We start from the raw sequence: 21,460 nt of genomic DNA, 5'->3' as shown, positions 1-21,460 counted from the left end.
TGTATATCACGAAGACGATTCGGTATACTCTAAAGAACGTCAGTAGCCTAATGCCAGTGAAACGGAGGCTAGGCATAAGCGAAAATCAGGTATATGCACGCTCGAAGATAGGGCGGGCAATATCATTACCATTTTCAACAAGACAGTCAAAAAAGCCGAGGATTTTACCCTTATCTATAAGCGTAAGTATTATTGAAAGTATGCCGAGAAGTGTGGATCGCTTAGACATTCCGCCAGTACCGAAAAAAGGAAAAGCAAAGACAGCCGCTGAGGAGGGTTAAGTAACTGCGGATTTGGTGGAAAATGCAGAGATCATGCCTAATTTTATGTTTGATGTCCTGCAAGCATGATTTCGCCTCTTCTGATTGGGCCTAGGGTAAGAGCTTTCAGTATTTTGTATATCGGTAAAACTGGTTGTGTCTGCCTACGCAATGGCTTATAACTTCGCGAGTAGCGGAATCTTAAAAGAACGCTAAAAGTATCCTAATTTATAGGCAAGGGGACATCGAGGACTTGAAAAATTACACACCGATAAGATCAATATCCGTTCTGTGCAATGTACTCGCGAATGTAATCAATAAAATAATAAGGGCAACCTTTAACCACAATTAACCAAAGGATCAAGCAGAAGTTTGTAAACTCTAGCTACAACAGATCGTATCCACACTCTCTTCCAAGGGACAGAGAAATTATTAACGTTTAATTAAACCCTGCACATAGCTTTCATGGATTATCAGAAAGCATTTGACTTTATCTTAACATCAGCAGCCATGCGAGCATTACGACATCAGGGTGTAAATGAGATATATGTGAAAATACTGCAAGATGTATATAACTGCTGCAGAGCAACCATTCTAGTCTTAAAAAGAGTAATTAAAATTCTATAAGAAAGAGTGTTTGGCAAGGAGATGCGTTCCCTGCGGTAATTTTCCCCGCTTGCTTGTAGAAGCATTCAGATTTCACAGCAGTAAGGGAGAAAAGTTGATGGAAAATACCTAACTGATCTGCAGTTCGCTCATGGCATTGCCGTGATAAGTAACTTACGGAAGAAACCACAAAGCATAATTAATGACCTAGAGGAGCAAAGTTGAACGTTTGGCCTAAAGGCTAATATGTAGATGATTAAGTAATGTTCACCTTATCAGTTCCCTCAAGAGGAAGGAATATAAGAGCTGCATCTTGTACTCCTCTGCGGGAAAGAAACGCGCAGACTAAGGGGGAAGGGGGGGGGGGGGGGGGGGGCTCTACTTAAATAGAGGACAACTCAAATATCTATAGAACACAAATAGCAGCAGGAAGAGCTAGTTGGGGAACAAGCGAGAGTGATAACATTCTAGAAGATATCAATAGTAGATAGGAGCTCGGGAAGGGCATGTACTGCTAAAGCGACATAACCGATGGTCTCCGAGTATAAAAGAGTAAATTCCAAAGGGGAAACCGTAGCTGGGTGGCAGGACGTCATATTCGCGGGTGAAATAGGACATTTGCGGGAATCAAGTAGATGCGGCTGGCACAAGACCGAGTTTATTCGAGAGACATCTACCTTGCGGTGAGTATAGCTAGACTGATAATGATTACGTAAAGATAACGCAAAGCCCTTATCCAAATGGTCTTGAGGTATCCTAAATAAATCAATAAAACAAAAAACAGGCACCACTGAAATGCAGAACACAAATTTCTGCAGTGCAAAGCGTGAGCCTATGAAGCGGTATGAATATTTCAAATCCGGTCTTCCTCAGGGTCAGTGCTATTTACGGTAGTAACTCCCACTTCATCCGAATGCGATTGTCTTCAACGTAACCGTCAGCGGTAATTTGCTCGAGGTTAAAAGATTCAATAAAGTAACCAGGTTCGTTGCTTGCTTTTGTTGGCTTTCGGTTACCACCAATGCTCCGATGTGGTTTGCCTTCCAGCGCACGTTCTGGACCTCCTGCCGGATGCATGATGATTGGCCTAACTGTGTGCTCGAATGGCCACTGAACGACGTCGTCCATCTCGCCCTTATGCAGACGGAAGCAAGGAATCATTGCCACATATGTATCTAGCTTTTTAAACTTTAGTCCAGGTGACATGCAGTAGCCGCGCAGGTATACTTTTTCGCCGTAAAACTCGGCCTGCGCGCCTCTAAGCGCTTCTTCGCCTAGCGCAGAGACGTCCTTGACAAAGAACTCGCACCTTCCTACCTGTAATTGTGTGTTTCGGTAAATACTAGTGATACAGTACAATGTCTTGTGACTATTTTTCTCCATTTCAGCGTTGAATTCTCCTACGGCAGCTGCGATCTGCGCTAAAATCTCCCGTGTTTCAACCAGGTCCCCTTTCAGTGTTCCTTCCAGATTGTCAATGCTTTTCAGAACGTCGTCAATTGTGCTGCCATACGTGGTCGAGCTTCCTTCCAGTTTCTCCCTGGATGCACCGATTTCCCTCACTGTTGTCTTCAGACTGTCGGATTTTCGCTTTACCACTAAATCCTTTACCACTGTTTCATCGAAAATGTTGATGCTGCCACCGATGGTTTTTAGTTGCTCACCGAGTGCACTGAATTCGAGAGCTATTCGCCCGAGAGATTTCCCTAGTTCATTCGACTGCCCTTTAAATGTCGTGTCCTTGAGGCCTGCTTGCACATCGCTGTCAGATACAGGTGGCGCCACGGGGTGGCAGGAGCCAGATTTCAGATGCTCAATGATGCTGTCTCCACGAACGGAATCAGAACACTTGGGGCAAACTACAGCGTGGTGCCTACATTCACGTACGAAATGCTGGATGATGTTTGAGGCTGCCGTCGCATACTGGCAGCCATTCACTTCGTTCCAGCACTTGACCTGCGAAGAGAAAAGCGGTAGCGTTTAGAGAGACGCCGCGAACAAATATAAAGCGCTAAGCTATACATTATTGCACCCCTTACCAAGGTAATATGGAACTTGGGTTCGCACCCCAAGTGCAATATCATGTTTTATGAATCTCTTTCGTTTACGTTTATTTTATTATACAAAAATAAATGAAGACCATTTATGAACTCAAACCCGTATCGTAACAAAACTGTGCACTGGACATGTTTTAATTCTAGTCCGGTGTGCAATTAGGTAGAAATGTCAGCTTTTCAAGCTCTTCAGATATTACAAACGATTTACTCAAGTAAAATATATTTTTTGAAAAAAGCACAGAAATTTCTGCGGCAAAACCAGCTGCGCTCAAAAGAAACAGCATCGCTTGGTCCCTAAAGTCACCACAAGAGGGACCTATTACACTTTTTCTATGGAAGTTGATGCAGGCGCAATCACTGTTCCTGAAGCTCTGGGGTTTAGAGATAACAGTGGCCGGGTGAATAAACCGGCGGTGGAAACTAGCAAAAAACGACTGGAAGATTGGTGGCTTAAAAGCAGAGAAGTGACATAATGTTAGTATTGTAGGAACACAAATTTAATAAATAGAATGATGGTTTAGTTAAACATTCTAAATCAATAATTAAGATATTACCGGTGGCGACGGATTCTCTAATATCTTCGCCAAAGCATAGTACTCTACAGGTACAAATTTTGACCAAGCTGTGGGACACACAAGCAGCAGCTCTTTAAAATGAAGGGAAACAGGTTTCTCATTTTTTTTTTTCGAATAAAAGGGGAACTGTTGAAGTGAAATGACTTTTTTCTTCATGTGTAGCGAAACCAGGTATGAGGGTACCGCCATTTTGTGCCATTGAGGCACCCGGTACATCCCAAATACAGTTCGTCCCAACAGAGGTTTGAAGGCAATGAGTGAAATAGATGTTGTTGTGCAGATTTACTCAGCCATCATCCAGATTATTGTCAGGAAGGCATATTTTCGCAAAGGCGACACGGCTCAGAAGTATTTTATGACTGCTTCACATCAACAATCATTGTTTATAATTTATTTATTTGTTTACACATAGATACCTACAGCCCCCAAAGCCATTATTGCAGAAGGGACGTACCACAAAATCAAGCATCAGAAGTTCTATAGCCATGGGATATGAGACATTCAAACAACACACGAAACAGCCATAAAATACAGCAAAATCAGCCACCCACAAGCGTACAATAAATGATAAAAAGTTAAGATTAAGTGATTCTATGAATAAAAACACGAAAATCTTCCACAGATGTGCAGTCGATGACATTTTTGAGGAGTTTGTTCCAGACAGACCTGACATGCAGAAGGAAAAGTTCTTATTAACGTTAGTTCGCTATTTGATTTCTCGTACCTTAAAAACATGATCACAACGTGCAGATACAAAATGTGACCGCTGAACAGCCAGAATTCTATAAATCCCTGTTTTGCTGAAATAACAAGATAGAAAACTTCTACTTTGCTGCCCATGCGCCAGTTACCGAGATGTTCCCAGCCAAAAGATTCATTCATTGCTGAAAAGCTGTATTGAAGGTCGTAACCACTCGTGACAAAAGTGGCTGCGCACTTCTGTACGCGTTCCAAACCATCCAATAATGTAATCATACATGGATCCCACACCGCGCTAGAATACTCAAGAACAGGTTTAATGTGTGAAAGGTACAATTCTATTATATTTGTTGGGACTTTATGGAAAATACGCCTGAAGGAATTCAATATTCTCGATGCTTTTCTTATTACTTAGACAATGTCGGTTCTCCGTTTAAGGTCCTTCCTGAAATTCAGAGACAGAGAGGTACTTAAATTCAGAAACGTTTTCCAAAGGAATACCATTTAAACAGACCACAGAGTTTCTGGTGTTATGTTTTCGTGTAAGAGCAACGTATACACATTTATTTGAATTCAGCGTCATCGCTTGATGCACCATTCATGGATGCTGTCTAGATTTTGCTGCAGGGTGCTAACATCATGCGCGGGGACTATTGGGCTCTACGAGACGCCGTCGTCTGCGTACAAGCAGATTTTGCAGGAAATGTTCTCGACGATATCAATATTATAAATCAGAAACCAACAATATCTCGAAAACTGACATCTGAGGTACACTGGAAATAATATCTGCAGAGTGGATTGTAACACCATTAATTACACCATATTATGACCTATCGGAAAGGTAGTCGCAAATCCATGTAATTATAGCGCTATGGATTCCGAGGGAAGCAAGTTTATGCAATAAAAGGGCTAAGGCATGCGGTACGCAGTCAAAAGCTGTTTTAAAACCCGAAAATATGCATTCAACTTGATTTTCACAGTCATCAAATGACATAACCCCATGACTAAATTCCAACAACCATGTAGACATGAAAGTTCAGACCTGAAACGATGCTGTACATTCCCAACGAAATTGCTATTTTCCAAGTGTTTTATATCGGCAGTGAAAAAACTATGTTTAAACTCCTGCAGTTTACGCTTGTGAAAGAAATCGGTCGGTAGTTTGAAACCTCAAGAGCAGCAGTAATTCAAAGCGTCTACCTCGCCAGCTTCCAGATTATGGCCTTTGAAAAGCGACACCCCGTTAAACACACAGCTAGAGTATTCCCGTTTCGCAAAAAATAAGGCTTTAATTGCGCATTGTCAACGCCGCTTCCCTACTATAATTTCTCTCTTACCATAACTACTGCATCGAAGCGACAGGGCAGTCAGTCAGCATAAGAATGAGCGGTCATCAAATCAGGAAAAAAATAAAAAAAACGCTTGCCAACACTTTATTCACGCTGGCCATGAATTTAATGAAATTAGGTTATTTATTCTCCAATCAGGCTTACAATAACCAAGGGATCTAAAATACAAGGAGGAACTTCTAGTCTGCAAATCTAAAACAGTGCAACCGGCAGGAATAAACATCCCGAAAGGAGAACTATAATTTTTGAAACATATTTCATCTTCCCCATAGTCTTTCTGCAAGCCAATCACATGCAGCGTCCATCATAAATTTTTTACCTGATTCGCTGCATCCATATATCGTGACTATCATGCTTATTCCAAATTTCGTTTTTAATGTTTATTACTCCTTTTCTCGCATTTTGATAGCATTTGCTTTTGTCTTGAATAGCTTGTTTTCGATAGACCCTCGCTTTAACGTATCGCCTGTACTAATATTTTTCTTCATCGAACGTGCTTTCCCTTATTTTTTAGTTTTGTTTTGTTCTAGAGTTCTGACTAAAGCCTTTCTTAAAAAACCATTGCACTTGCATTTTTTACCACCGTCCCTAACCCACCTTCACTATTAGGAGGTATTCATATGACGTTATGGCCGCCATTTTGTGGTGCAAAACAATGCGAAAGCAGTGCCAGTGTCGATAAGGTGTCTAAATATGCCCGAAGCCTTTCGATGTCCTACATGTACCACAAAGTTGCAGCTTTCGCGAAGTAGGACATACTTCGTGTTCTTCTCACCTTCCTTTTGATCAATCAATCAATCAATCTTTATTTCAGTTTGTACATACAAACTGGGGATGGTGAGAAAAAAGCAGTGAATTATGCACCTTGATGTTAGCATTCGGTCTATTTCTCTTTACAAGTACAGCTCTTCACAATTTCTCTGTTGCAGCTGTATTTCTGATCAGGTCCTTTTAGAATAAAGAAGTTAAGAGTGGTCGTATTTGGTGATCCATACCGCTTATGACCTGTTTAATATTTTCTTAAAGGTATAAGATGGGGGGGGGGGGGGCGGAGCTAGCAGGATCCGGACAAGGCAAAGCATGAACTGATTACTAACAAAAGACGGATTTTATTTTTGTACAAAGAGGGGCCCATGCCAAAGTCTAGTAGTGAGATGCCTTAAGCCAACAGGCACCAAGGATGAAAAAAAAAAACATAAAAAAGCCGTGCCTTTTTAGAAACAGGTGCCAAACCCAGAACCTGTTTCTTCAGCCGGTTCATCATATTCGCACCAAGTGTTTGCCTGCTTTTTCCACTTTTTATGTTGTTTTTTTTTTCCAACTAAAAGAATCACTGTTTCCCACTGCAGACTAAGTCATTTTCAACGAAGGATTCTTTCATTCCTTATTAATAATTTCATCGCTACGACCAGGGCTTTGTGACTGGTGCTGTGAGCTCCAGACAATATATACCATCGTACAGATTGCTTAATGCTGCTGGTATCTGCACAGATAAATTAACGTTCCCGACAAATTAAGTAACATTGTAATATTTTCCAACCTCATATGAAGAGCTGTTGATTTCTAACTGTTCTTGAAATAAAAACTTAATACCATCAAGAAATTTTCAAGCTATTTTCAGGTAGGTAGATTATGTGACCACCTTAGACCAGAAAAGTTATCCCAATGCTATATTTGTGCCCACGGCTACACAGCTGCTGCGGTAACACAAACTCTTACTATTTAGACAGCAGGTGCATAAAGTAAATCTGGGCTCAACCTTCCACGTCGTTTGCAGAGTGCGGCGAAATCCTGAAACTACCTTGCCTCGCTGGCAGAATGTGGCACGCTAGACTACTGAGTCAAGGGATCCGAGTTCGCTTTCGCCCACGGCAGCCGAATTAAGATGCAGAATAAACGCAAGACGGCCGCTTAGTGCACGATTTTATTGCGTGGTAAGACTCCCAAACGGTCTAAATGGTACTACGGAGCCCTGACCTACGACGTCTCCCAAAGTTTGATTTGCTTTAGGCAGATAGATCCAGTAACGTTCCCTTTTCGATGTGGTGGGTGTCCGATCGTGGATGGGAGCGGCTACCAGGAAAGCACTCAGCAGAATGCTTAGATCAAAGTAGCACAAAAGAGGTACATTTTCTTGTCTTTAATATAAAAAAAGGCCGCAGCAATTACGCAGTACGCCGCAACCTACCGACGTGCATGGTACACTGAAGGCTCGCAAGCAGTTAAAAACCGGGCAGGGCGTACACGAGTGCTCTAAGTACGCGGAGACCTCGGGCGACCTCTGAAGCTTCAAAACACGCGGCTGATCGCATCCGCAGCCCCATTTAAACTCGAGTTCCCTCTCCGTCGCTGCGTATCTTGCAACGCGCAGCGCGCCCTTTCTCTGTTTGACAAGCCGTCGTGTACTGTTTGCTTTCGAGCGGGCAGAAAGCCAAGACCATCGCCTCTCCCCACGGGAGCACCGTCCGCAGCTCGCAATGTTTAGTCTGGTGAAAGCTGGCGTACCGTTCCAAGAAGATTCCGGTTTTGTTTTTGTTTTTTTTTTTTTTGAAGTAGCAGATGGGTGTGAAACCTGCGAGGGATGCATTCACACACTCCCAGGGCTCTGCCTCCGGACAACACGGCTGTCGCATACGGGCTGAGAGCGCGCGCAACGGGGCCTGCTCAGCGGAGGGGGGGGGGGGGGGGGGGGGGGGGGGGGGATATCCCAGTGCCGCAAGTTAGAGCAATGAAATTTGGAACAAACACAAGGAGGCCGCTTATGCTTTGGCTTAAGATTCGACGGCGTAGCATACGTGCTCATTGCCTGAACAGTTGCTACTTTGATCGCACAGCTTCTTAACCCATTAATTTATTGACACGTTTTATAATTCCTGCCCCGTCCCAGCCTACTAATTCATAAATCATGCGCATTGTAAGAGGCCTCCAATTGCCAGCCACAAATCGCCAATCATTATTCAAAAAAACTGCTAATCGCCGGTAACTCATTCACCAATAAGCACTTAAAAATCACCCAATCACAAATCAACAGCCACAAATTACTAATCTTCTAAACACCAATCAATCTAACATTACCAAATACCTTATTATCAATCAACCAACCTTCAATCATAAGTCACGATCACAAATCCCCCAAAATGCAATTACCTGTCCCTGATCCCGAATGACCGTTTTTATCACCACTCAACCATCCCCAATCACGAATAACCCGACCAACCATCCACATTAAATCATTCAACCCAACATGTATCAGCCATTACCTCACAAGCATCGTACCAGGCCTCCATAGTTTTTCCGAGGGGTTTCTCCCTTTGCTCTCAAACTAAGATACTGTGATGGCTTTTCTGCACAAGCGGCCCAATACGCTACCACGCCACACAAACACTCAACCGAGATCCTAAGTGGCATTATCAGCACAGCCCGCTTAAAATGTGCGCAGAATCAAAACAACGCGCTGCAGTAAGTGACTAGCGCATTTCCGCAACGTCGTCCTGACGCGCTCGGGCGCGATCAGACCGGTTGAGAAACACTTCACAACAAAGCAGGCACGATACTCTTCTGGACTGTTGCGGACGACACAAAACATCCGTCTCAAGGCTCCTGCAGTACGCCAGCTCCGGATCGCTCAAATGCGCGGCACCGCCGGATGCGCTGACGCTCCGCGGAGCGCTTCCATGCACTGTGAGCCGTGGTCGCTTATTGCGAACGGCTCTGCACCTTTTTTTTTTTTTCTAGAGTGGGAGCTCAGACAATCACTTTGATACTGAAGCCTAGTACAGCATGACAGCATTTCAAATCGTTCCTCCCGTCCTAATTTAAAGTCATACTGCCAAAACAGCTCGTCTCCCCACACGCACTATTTTCTGCACACTCCCATATTCTAAGGGGGTGCCCTAGACACAGTAGAACATTCATTTTACCATGCCTGCAGCGAAGATGCGGAGGGAGAAAAGCTATAAATTACTTCGGCGCAGTACATATAGCACCTACCTCCCTGCAAAGCAGCTCGTCAGCAGGGCATTCTATCAGACCGACGTCCGCCTCTTCGTATTCTTGGCCGTCAAGCGGACATGCGTGGTCGCCATCATGCCCGCACTGCTCATAGCACGGCTCGCACAGCACATGTGAGCAGGGAAGCAGAGCGGTCTTCTTGCGCACGAGGCCGCAGGCGCAGCATATATGGCTTGGAGAAAGAGGTTTCACGAAATGCAGTGTCTTCCAATCGAGCTCACGGGTAAACCCGTGCAGCACATATCGCAGGCTCGTAGGAGACATCGTCAGAGTGTGCGTAGTAGGTCTTCGCCAAAAGCACTGCAAGAGGAACTGAAGAGCAGCACTGACGCAGTACAGCTGATGAGATACGGAAACGCTCGAATTCTGCCTCCCTATCGATTGCGCCGAAGCGGGCAGTAGGTCTTCGCCAAAAGCACTGCAAGAGGAACTGAAGAGCAGCACTGACGCAGTACAGCTGATGAGATACGGAAACGCTCGAATTCTGCCTCCCTATCGATTGCGCCGAAGCGGGCTCAGCGGCGTGCGGCGGCGCTGCGGTTGCCGGCGCTGCGGCGCTGCCTTTCCCTCGGGGGGGGGGGGGGGGGGGGGGGTTACGAGGAGAGGTTATCTGCAGTGTCGAAAGCGCCTACTCTGCGCATGCGTTGAGGTCGTCTGGCAACGGAGAACCGCGCGCTTTCTTCAGTCTTCTGTTCTTGCCCGCTATTATACCGCTACTTTTCTCCCGAGTGCTGCGCCAAGTTGAAAAAAAAAAAAAAAGAAGAGACGGCGCTATTCCGCCTTTAAGGTTGTGCTGCATCGCTTGCAAACGCGATTGCAACTTCATCAAGTGGGCTTCACTACGTTGCGCTGCTGGGGCTACTGTGGCTTCTTTAAATAAAGCCCCTGGGTGTATGTATCACGCTTATTTGTACGAGCTTCTAGTTCACGCGAGCCGTCCATGCGGCAACATGCACAACACCTCGAACAAAGAACAGAAAGTAAAGTTAGTAACCCTGTTGACCAATTTAGGAGCGCTGGCGGATCGAAGGAAAGTTGCCGTTTTCTTTGTTTGCCAAATGTACGCACACTTCAGCTTTGGCTGCGTTATTTTGTCGCAGTAATGGACATGCGAGAGGTTAGGCAGCGCACAATGGGATAGCAAGATTCGGGCTATATCTTCTTTTTTTTTTTTTTTTGTCGACGTATACTTAGTAGTAAACACAGGGCAAAGAAAACCGTTCCATATTCGAGGGCATGCAGTTGTCAATACCATGCAGCAAGACGAATGTTGCCATCAGGAATCTGCATCACCGATATCACATATCTGAAACTCGTAATGCAGGCCGATACAAGAAAACTTCGTTCCTGGCGAGACAGGAGATTGAAAACAAAACAAAAGGGGAAACAGTCAGTAAACATATGTGTAACGTAAAAACTAAAAAAAAAAATAACAGTAAAACCAATAAAAAAATTCTCAGAACGTCTTGTTGTCTGGCAATACGGGGGCGCTCTAGCTCTACCTAAACGCTGGAAGATCGCCGCTTCAGTTTGGCTCTAAGAAAGTTACTCTTCTAGGAAGTGCAACGGGTAATAAATTTCACTGTCACTTATCAAATTAACAAATATACATACTTGGAGATGATAAGGGAGCTGGTGCACGGCGTCTCGCTGTTTAATGCAGCTGACATATGTCCGATGTTCACGCAGTGAACGTTTTCATTTCCCCAAACAAGCGAACTATCTGAGGACCATGTCTGTTTGTTGATTTTTGTTTGGAAACGTGTCTGATTGTAAACCTACTCGTGATGCTTGTAAGAGCTTTCAGGACAAAGGTTTATATTTTCGGAGTCGATGAGCCGCGTATTTGAGACCCCAGTTTGCATACCATTGTTCTGTGGTACAAATGAATTTCACGAATTGCTATAATACAAATAATATTAAAATTTGTAATTGATGAGAAATACATGAGAGGATTAAATACACACGGGCAGGGCAGGAATGGTTGCAAGTAGCAAAATAATACCACGCCAACAATCTCTATTGCACCAATTCATGACAAACGATGACTAGTAAAAAATGAAATGCGCGGCAGATGCCAGTGAAACACGGTGTAGAAGAGAGGCATCACGAAACAATCTTAATTGAGTGCGAAGAAAAGAAACAAACAAATGTATGTCTCTTTAGTGACAGCAACTACAGTCTGCTAGCACACCATTATTTACAATTTTTAGCAGTAGTAAGCAACAAGGAATATAATTTAATTTTGTTCAAAATCGTGAAAAAAGCTATGCATGAAGTGGCACATGCGGGGGAGCATTGGGATTAAGCATGAGAGAAAAAATATGCACACATATCAATGCGTCCTACTTGAGAGTTCGATTTAAAGCTCCAACAGTTTGAACCAATAAATGATGATACATAAGCCTAATTAGAGCAAAGAATATTACATGGTATGTCTAGCAAAACATAAAACTTTTCCATACGTGCTATGAAGTGTGTACATCTAAAATACCACTTTATTTATGTTTAACTTTTTTTTCTCAAAAACTCCAAGCGTTTTCTGTCGGCTGACAAATCACACAAAAAACATTTTTGACTTCCCTTGATGATTTCGGCCTTTCTGCCCACCCTTCCTCCGATACACTATGGTCCTTCTGGGGCAAATGCACCTCGTTCAACCGCAGTTTCTTCACCGCAACTCTAATTGCTGGTGACATCAGCCTTTTTTTTTTTACTTCAGCTCCCGAGAAACCTTTTCATTTGTGAGGTTCTGACCGGAACTACATATAATGTGATAACATTTTCGTCAGCTAGGATTCCTACCTCGTGTAACTTGTCAGACTACGGCTGTAATACTATGTCACCATGAATGTAGCTGTGGGGCTTTCTGCAAACCACACTGAAGCTTTTTAGCCGCTATACCAACCGGCACTTAAGTGTCTTCTGTATCAACAGATGTGCAACCTATCACAACAAAGGCAGTCATTTCCAGCAAGCTTTAGGCAGACGTGAGAACGCCTGCCCTTCAATAAGCATACAAACAGCGCCAAGGGGCTTGCATAATATTTCCAACTCCTTGAAGTCGAAGTATTTCTGGCAGGGAGATCTGAAGTTTACTTCATGAAAGTCCCGACTCTGGTGGGAAGAATGACTGAGAATAGCTTCTGATTGACTGCCAACATTCCCACACACAGATCTCTAACCAGACACTCGTGAGAGCCATTCTCTAATGTGCTTTGCTACAGCTGGTGGCCTCCTTTAAAGAAACTCGGCCACAATATGATGATACAGCCCAATATACCCAAAACAGTCACAAGAGATTCTCATGCAGTCCAGGTCCAAAGCTCATTAAACCAGAGCCGGCCTGCCGAGGACATCTTTGCAGGCTAGCTCTTCAGAACAGCCCACAACATTAAAAAACACCTATTCTAGGTGGTGAGCCCTACTGGTTACTAGTAATTAAATCACTCCAGTAGTTCAGTAAGTGACAAAAAAGAAACATTTTGGAACACCTTGTGTGAAAAACTAGTGTGCGTATGCTTGAGCTAGCTAACAGTAAAGCACAGGCGGATAGCCAACAGCAACCCAAGAGTTTCAAAAAAAACATGAGCACTTGCAGGTGGCAAAAGTTCCACATCTCACTACAGCTAAAGCTCTGACACGATAAGAATACACACTCCTCCAGCTACCACAAGCCTATATCCAAGCCTTGGTGCTCGCTTTTGCTAGCAATACACACTCGCCGAGTTCGTTCAAACCAAGGCAAAAGGCAGCTTTTGTCCGGCGCACGGTAAGGTAGATAAGCTGCCATTGAAACTCGCCACAGCGTGAGGTCATGGAGGAATACAAATTTTCTTTCCTCTGTACTTACGACCGAAAAAGGCACGAATCATGAAGAAAGAAGGTATTATTCTTTTCTCCATGGCACGAATTGTTGCGCCGCCCCACCGCCCTGGATGGCAATGTAAGTACTAGAACGAATAATTTACAAAATTATCGTCTCAAAAAGACTCATCTCGGTGCGTTTCGAATTATGAAAGTAAAACCAACACTGACGAAGACAGAACGGCAATCGGCCAAGTCGGCAAAAGATTATTGACCTCATATAAGTTAAGGCCACCTAACTTGATCAGGATTTTGAGTGCCCAGTTATTTAAACTCGTGCTGCTGAGCAGGTCCAGTTCTTAGTAGACCTGCCTAAGCACCGTTTACCGCATAGTCGATGGCCTCGTTTGGTCGTGCGAGAAGTTAAGCCATGCTGTGGCATGCTGATCAAGGCACTTTCCGAAATAAATATGGCTTGTGAATACCATGGGCCTATGAATGTACATTAGTGACACCAACCAAATTCGCGTTACAAAGAAAGTCGTGTTGTGTTAAGTTACGCTTGTACATACAGATGCGCCTCTACACAAAAAACCTAAAATGAAATCATCTGTAAGAAGGTGGACAGCATCCTTTCGGTCGCCGCGAAGTTTTCAATCGCAGAACTTGATGATAGTAAAATGACCTTAGCGTTGCGCCTGCAAGAGACACAGACTATCATGACACTTGCAAATAAGTACTGTAACATCAACGCCAAAAAAAAAATTAAGAAAGACAACGCGAACCGGGTGACTTCAACACGAGTTCGAAAACGCCGAAATATCTTCTGGATCAGAGATTTAAGTTGATTTAATTGTCATTCACACTTAAGTGTTATACTGCACGCACTAACTGGAAATCAAATGCACTGCAGTTCAATTTCCGTCTGTGAATGCCTTGTCATTCGAAAGGGTTGTCAATTTGATGCTGAGAGAAGTAACAATCGGCAACAATGAGCAGAGCTTAAGGTGCACTGGACACTTGCACTTGCTCAAGGGTGAAATCCAAAATGGGTAGATATTCAATCCAGATCGATCTATCACGTCTTTGTGCATATGCTTGTTCAACGCCGCCCTGACTGCAGAGTCGACGACATTGGAGCAACTGTCAGTACGGACAACAGACTGGTAAACGTAGCTCCCTCTGAAAAAGACACGTTTACCACAGTCGCAAAACATTCTACAAATATAGCTCAATTTTGATTTTCATATAACCGTGTTAACAATGTAAAAGAAACATTTCCACGATGACTAGACAACAACTGCTCGAACGTAATGCGGCGTACTATCGGAAACGCGTAACAAATGGAACTGACGGAGGGCTGTGAATAAGGCCACGCTAGTCCTTAGTGTAATATAAGCTTATCGACTACCTTCAGGGTTAAATTCCAAACCGGTGCATTCAGACACAGTTTGGGCCGCGCACACCATCATTTGCAGCAACGCGACGTCTTCGGAAGAAACTCGGACGTGTGCGATGTCAGCGCACGTTAAAGATCCCCAGGTGATCGAAATTACTCCGTAGCCCTCCACTACGGCTCCCCTTTCTCCCTTTCCACTTTCACTCTCATCTTCCTCCCATCCCTTATGGCACGGTTCGGGTGTCCACAGGGCAAGTGTGACAGATACTGCGCCTTTCCCTTCCTGTGAACCAATTTAATTCAATTCAGCAACGTAGGAGCGTTCGACCGTCGGAGAAGCCGTACGCCTTGCTACCCTTAATAGTATTCTTTTTCTCTCTCATATAGGCTTTAGAATCTTGGGCGGCGTGTCTACGTCGGCGAAGAGTTAGTTCGTCTTGCGATAACCGTTTCGGGTCCCCGAGGGAGGGCACTGTACGTAACATGGAATGCTACAAGGCCTTGCTTGACGACGTAATGTTGGCAGTTCCTGCGTATCTTTCATTACACTGTAGTGGGGAGTAGAGTTAAACGTATGTCAGTACAATCGTCAGCAAAAAGGCTCTTCTCTCTATTACACAGTGGAACATTACCTGTTAAACCTTAGTTGAAGGAAAAAAGCTTTTGTCAAGTGTTCTGCGGACTTCTTGATTTGCCATAAATCGAAAACCATAGAACACACTTTCCTTGACTGCTGGGATGTAGTATTTCTCTGGGATATCTCGCAGATAGAAATAAGAAAGTACCTGCGGAACACTCTGTGTTGTAAGAGGGTTTAAGGTTTTGCCTGTCCGTAATCAGGGGGGTGTTCCATATTAATTAGTAATGCTGATTTGTCTCAACAGTGTATGGCAAACGAGAACGGCTGTGAAACACAGCGGCGAGGATACTCGATCAGCGAGGGAGTGTATCCTTGATAGTGTTACTTCAAAGCAAACTATAATGCTAAAATGAAAGATGAAAGTCCTGACAGATCTGGCTAACGTAAGGCGTTTCTGAAACACAGCGAAGCCTTTCTGTTACGACACTGTAATCTTCTCTGAGAAAGCAAATCACGATAACATTTCCTTTGGTGGCTTAGCCGGTGGCATATCTGCTTCCTAAGCCAAAGGACGCGCGTTCAAATCTCGCATAAAGTCGAAGATTCCTATCGCTTTCTTTCCAGCCAAATCAAGTAATTTATACAGGTTGGTCGCCTGAGATATTCGGCAGCCTTCGTTATAAACACGTGGTACATTTTATTCATTTTGGTTTTATATGCGGCAACACGTTTTTGTGTCAATTATTTATTGAGTTTGTATCTGTCGCGGACAATCCCGTGACGGTAAGGACAAAACCCTGTTGGGCAGAGAAAATTGTCACGGCACAAAAACAAAGACAAATCATTTCCGACATTTCTGGGGCAGGGAAATTTACACCACAGAGCAAAACGTATAGGCATAAAAAGGATTGTACAAATGATATACCGTGCATAAACAAAAAAAAAATTTCGTTTATTAAGGACAATTCTGAAAATTGGAGAAGGGTTCTTACTTAAAACTAGAGATAGAGACACGAATGCAACCTTCACTAGACAAGAGTTTAAGATAAGTTTCAATTCGTCCAGCATGACCTTCAGGACTGATCTAACCATATCTAACCATATCTTCTATGTCAATGCATTTATATCCTTTAGACGTAGCAATATTAAAAGCGCTATTCATAGAAGCACCTCCCATTTTGCCCGAAGCTGGTCATTTTCTAAAAACCCATCGCTGATAAGAACCTTGACGTCCAATGGACGTCCTGTAAATGAAACTGGACAGTTACTGGCGGCTTTTGGCTTTGCGTAGAACCCCAGAGAACACAGTGGTTTTACTTCAGACACGCGTTCTCCGCCTCCTTTGGGATGTATAATGGTCTGCTTGATCTTATGCTCGAAAGGCCAGGGAAGTGCATAATCAATGTCCCCTTTGTGCAACACAAGCCGAACATAGAGGGTTAAAGAATCTCCCTCTTTCCTTAGCTGAATTCCAGGGGACATGCAGTACCCGCGCAGATATACCCGCTCATATTCATATACAGCCCATCCTTCCCTCATTGCGGTGTCTTCGAGTGACTTGAATTTTTCTACAGAAAAGTAACAGTGTGCCACACCTAGTTCCACGTGCCGCAGAATCCTCTGCACCTTGTCCAGCGCCTTCTGACTGTTATCATCACTCCTTGTTTTTACAGTTTCAATGGCAGTGGCAATCTGCGACAGGTGATCTTGAGTACGACCGGTTGCATTAGCCAACTCATATTTAAGTGTTTCTTCCAATCGCTTGATGTTTCCTGAAATTTTATGGGTATTGATGCTAGCTGACAATATTTTCACCTGCTTCTCGCACGCACTGACTTTACACGTGACTTCCGCCAAACCGTCACTATTCAGTTTGTTTCCATCCGCCAGTTCCTGTCTCAGCGTTTCCTTTAAACTATTTATGCCATGACTGATTTCGTTCAGTCGATCACTGAGGGTACTAATATCGCTTCCTATGCGAGTCATGAATTCCTTCACCTCGCATGCCTGTTTTTCAAGCGCTTCACAAAAACTGGCTGAAAATGTATCTTCTTCCTTCAAAACTGACTGTTCTTCGTTGTAAGATGCGAGCGGAGTCCCAGAATTGCAGAAGCTCGATTTCAGGTGCGCGATCACCCCGCTGCAAGGAACTGTGGCCGAGCACTTGACACAGCAAACTGAGTGGTGTCCACAGTCATGCTGGAAATGCTGGGCGATTCCTGAAGCAGCCGTCACGTGCTGGCAGCCGCTTTGTTCGTTCCAGCACTTGACCTGCACAGAGAGGATAGTTAACAATTAGGCAGTTGCATGAAATTTTCAAAATGAGGAAATAATGTGCGGTAGTTTCTTTTCAGAATAAAGCAGCAGGAACCAACGGAAATTCCTGAAACCAAAGTTGTTAATACTGATGTAGGGTAAGGCATGCAAAAGAATCCCATGCCGAGTTCGTTCTAAGGAAGTCATTGTATGCAAGATATGGGTTCACAAGTATTTCTTGAATTGAAAAAAATATATTTCCAGTAATATACAGGAAATGGACCTCGGGCGAAAAGCTACAACGATAGCTTGTGAGATTCTCGAGGCCCAGTAATAGCAGAGCAACAAGACGTGTGACATTAAGGCTAAGATATACATATATAGCATGAAAATTATTTAACTTAAATGAATCTATCGCCTGGGCGGATGAAAGAGGCGGGCACTTTTCGTGACAGGAAATCCAACACCGTACATCCGGCATGTGAACCAGCAGCTCAGACACTTAAACGCCACCGATGATGTGACCAGACTCATAATTAAAACTTGTAAAGCCAATACCCTGAATCGCTACCTGGATTGAAAAGCTCTACACTAATAACAGTATTAAAAGTGTGTGGAAGAGTGCCCGTCCTTCAAAACTCGCCCTGATAACAGTGTCAGGTGAAGTACAACAGCGCACTGTACCGTGCACTGCACCCTATTCATGGGCTTCGGCCACTTTTCTAACAAATGATTTGACTAATTTATTCCTTAATACTATTCCCCTACTCTCCGCAAGTCGGCGCATTAATTCCACTTCAGTTAAGGGACGTCGCTAACACTTAATTACGGACCGGATTCGATACTGCTTGCAACTATCCCTTGGACATTTTAACTTGCGCAAATATGCCTTCGAGGAACCGCCTAAATCTTGTATAGGCTGTCGTAAGCGACATTAGACAGCGCTATAAACTTCGCTACTAAAACTTTGGCCAGCCTTATTAAGCTGTGTATATTGCTATCTGTCCACAACATAGAAAACTTTGAGGCAGGGTGCTCTTTATGCACTGCTTGGCTAAGCTTTTCTACTGTTGTAGCTGCCCCGATATCTTTTTCCTCCCTGCTTAAAGGGACACTAAAGAGAGAAAGGAAGTGGGTTTGCATCGATAGAATGCCAGTTCCTAATTACAAAAAGACCACTCTTACTGAAAACAGAGCTGTTATAAGGCAGTAAAGAAGAATAACAGAAATACAGGTATCGCCACCACAGCCAAACGGCCGAGGCTCGCAACTACAAATCACGTGACGCGCTAGGGATCCCGGAGGCTGACAAATGCGAATTACGTTGTATGTTTGAATGCGGTAGTACGTTTTTTCTCAAACATGATAACACGCTTTTATCATACGTAAACGACGGCGAAAAGACAACGTAAACGTTGCAAGGCAAATACAAAAATATACTTGGAGGCGCCACAGGCGCCCACTTCAGTTTTGGTTATGTTTCGGCTCAGGCATTTCGTGCGCACTCGGATAGTTTGTTTGAACCTGCAGCGCCTGAATTACGAGCTTGGAGCAGCAGATGAGCCTTGATGGTTCCCATTTGAGCATTCGGAGGCATGAGCGAGCGAAATCCGCTACCGCCGACACACTCCTTCGTTCACACTTCTGCGCCAACATATCGCCGCCGTTGCCGCTTCGACTGCGACCTGACCGCTTGACTGCAGCTACGTACGCCACGAAAAGCATACATATGCTAAGTACCGAAGGAAAAACGCATTATCATTCAATTGTTCACTAAATCATGGTACATCTGACCAACACATACTGCGTCAACAAGACCTTCAACGTGCTATTTGCAGGCGTCGTAAACAAAAGGGGCATACTTGCCGCTCATACCAAGGAGAGCGTCGATATATTGCGCTCGTCGCCCGGCGAAAAAAAGGGCCTCGGGTAAAAAGTAAAAACTTAAAATAACGAAGCACCAGAAATACATTACAAAAAGTTAAAAAAAATCGATTGTAAAAAAAAAAAAAAACCGCCAGAAGCGGTGACTCGAACTCGCTACTGCTTGCTCCGTAACGTTCGGCGCTAACCACTCGACTACGGCAGCCACAAGAACCTTGGAAATATTTTTAGTTTTTATGTCATGGCCTTATTTACAATAAAGTGTTTCTGCTGCCGGTCTAAAAATTACAACTTCTTGATCATCGGCGCATGCTGCCTGCTCTCACGTCTTGCAACTAATGTTCTGGATGCCTATGCGCACTATACTGTGCACTGGATCCCTTCATTTCACAGCGCTGGCAAGTGTAGTGGCGCCGGCACTTCGGTCATGTTCTGCTACCGTGGACGTAATTTTCGCTGAACACGGAGCTGTAGCACAAACCTTGAAGGAAAAAAGTGCGACGAAGCTTCAAAACTGACAAGCGCAGCAGCGAGGACACTATTTTGCTGGTAACTAAATCTTATTTGTATGTAAACATGTCAGGAAGCGTTGCGATGACCGAGGGCTCGGTTTGTTTATACACAGTGCAAGATGGAGCGCAAAAGCTTGAGAAACATGTACAGTATTGTGCATTACAAGCGCTCTATGTTTTTTTTTCTTCCTTTATGGGCCCATCGCTCCGTAAATTACTCTCTTCATCGTTTTATTTATTTCGGCTGAGGCCGTCATTGCGAGAACGCTGTTGCCAAGTTGGCCCTTGAGGGATGCGACGCCGCGGGCCGCGCCGGCTCGCCAGCTATCACGGAGTCTCCGCTTACGTCATAGTGTGCGTCACTCAACTCCAACTACGTAGTTGGAGGCCACAGTTTGAATTCGACCGGCGGGAACAAGAAAAAACCTCAACTTCTTATCGCAATATCTCAGCAATTATTCGATTTTTTGCTGCCGGATATGCGGCGACAGTGTCACCAAATGTAGTTTATTAGATTTGCATACCATCTTTGGCTGTCTTTAGTGTCCCTTTAAAGAACTAGCATTTTTCACTGCAAATAGAAGGCGCTGGACCTTTCTGGCCAAACAGAACCCAAAATCTTTTCCGAGAAAACCTTTTATTTTTTTTACGAGAGGAACGTAGATATTTTCCTGAAAAAAAAAAAAACAGTTCTATGCCGACAGTTTTGGCTGCCCACAATGTATCAAAGCATCTGTGTAGTGTCACTGTAAGCTGTAAATGAAGCATCATTTCTCGCTTCCGTTTCCACATACCTGTCGTCTGAGTAGATCATCAGCAGCTAACTGAATCCATTCCACATCGTCTTCCTCGCACTCGCAGTTGCCCACTGGACAGGCGTGTGGGCCTTCCTTCCCGCACTGTTCGTAGCAAAACTCGCACAGTACGTGCATGCAGGATAGCAACACCGTCTTCGGACGCACCAATCCACAGACACCGCAAACCATCTTTGGTGCAAGTGGTTTGACGAAGCGAAGCGGTCTCCAGTCGAGTTCCGCAGAGAATCCGACAAGCGTGTACTGCATGCTGCCAGGAGCAGTCGTTCACTGCCACTTGCAACTGAAGAAACGGCTGCGTTCTCCCTGCACAAGCGCAGGACAAAGATAAGAGCATCTTTCTCTATCCGATCTGGTTACCATAACAGCAATCGCGAGCTTATTTACTGAATCACAATCAAGCCAGTCAGCGCCGTGCAGCACGGTAGATGCCAGTTATCAGTTCGGCTACTCTGCCTCCTGGCTCATATTTTACAGCGCATTTCCGGCCATTTGAAAGCGGCTTTATACAAGGTAGATGTAGCCTTGGGCCCTGTTCTAGACAGTTCGTCATATTGTTTAAGTCATCACGTACGCGTGATAATTGTGGTAGGAGGGTGTCAGGTTACGTAAGCACACAATCGGGTTACGCATTCTGAAGAATTATAGGA

The 21,460-nt window shown here is 44.2% G+C and overlaps 2 protein-coding genes across 2 annotated transcripts; both read right to left on the bottom strand.

Moving 5' to 3' along the window:
- Positions 1-1,247: 1,247 nt before the first annotated feature.
- Positions 1,248-9,939, bottom strand: LOC146173750 (TNF receptor-associated factor 6-like). The gene is made up of 2 exons (XM_084583793.1): positions 9,537-9,939; positions 1,248-2,822 (listed from the first exon to the last, which is right to left on the bottom strand). Exons 1-2 carry the CDS (start codon positions 9,819-9,821, stop codon positions 1,752-1,754), a joined length of 1,356 nt encoding a protein of 451 aa, XP_084439919.1. The 5' UTR covers positions 9,822-9,939; the 3' UTR covers positions 1,248-1,751.
- Positions 9,940-15,341: 5,402 nt separating this feature from the next.
- On the bottom strand, positions 15,342-21,134 carry LOC146173749 (TNF receptor-associated factor 3-like). The gene is made up of 2 exons (XM_084583792.1): positions 20,790-21,134; positions 15,342-17,614 (listed from the first exon to the last, which is right to left on the bottom strand). Exons 1-2 carry the CDS (start codon positions 21,057-21,059, stop codon positions 16,502-16,504), a joined length of 1,383 nt encoding a protein of 460 aa, XP_084439918.1. The 5' UTR covers positions 21,060-21,134; the 3' UTR covers positions 15,342-16,501.
- Between the last annotated feature and the right edge of the window lie 326 nt (positions 21,135-21,460).

Source organism: Amblyomma maculatum, chromosome 11 (assembly GCF_055883805.1).
Source record: "Amblyomma maculatum isolate TAMU_Amacu chromosome 11, ASM5588380v1, whole genome shotgun sequence".
NCBI classification, from domain to species: Eukaryota; Metazoa; Arthropoda; class Arachnida; order Ixodida; family Ixodidae; genus Amblyomma; species Amblyomma maculatum.
Note: the sequence above shows the minus strand (reverse complement) of the source record. Positions and strands in the feature narration are given on the sequence as shown.

Coding starts and splice junctions, on each gene's coding strand:
- LOC146173750 (XM_084583793.1), bottom strand. CDS start 9,821: ATGTCTCCTACGAGCCTGCGATATGTGCTGCACGGGTTTACCCGTGAG. Junction 2,823..9,536: donor ACGAGCTGCTTTGCAGGGAG/GTAGGTGCTATA, acceptor TTCTCTTCGCAG/GTCAAGTGCTGGAACGAAGT.
- LOC146173749 (XM_084583792.1), bottom strand. CDS start 21,059: ATGCAGTACACGCTTGTCGGATTCTCTGCGGAACTCGACTGGAGACCG. Junction 17,615..20,789: donor ATGATCTACTCAGACGACAG/GTATGTGGAAAC, acceptor CTCTCTGTGCAG/GTCAAGTGCTGGAACGAACA.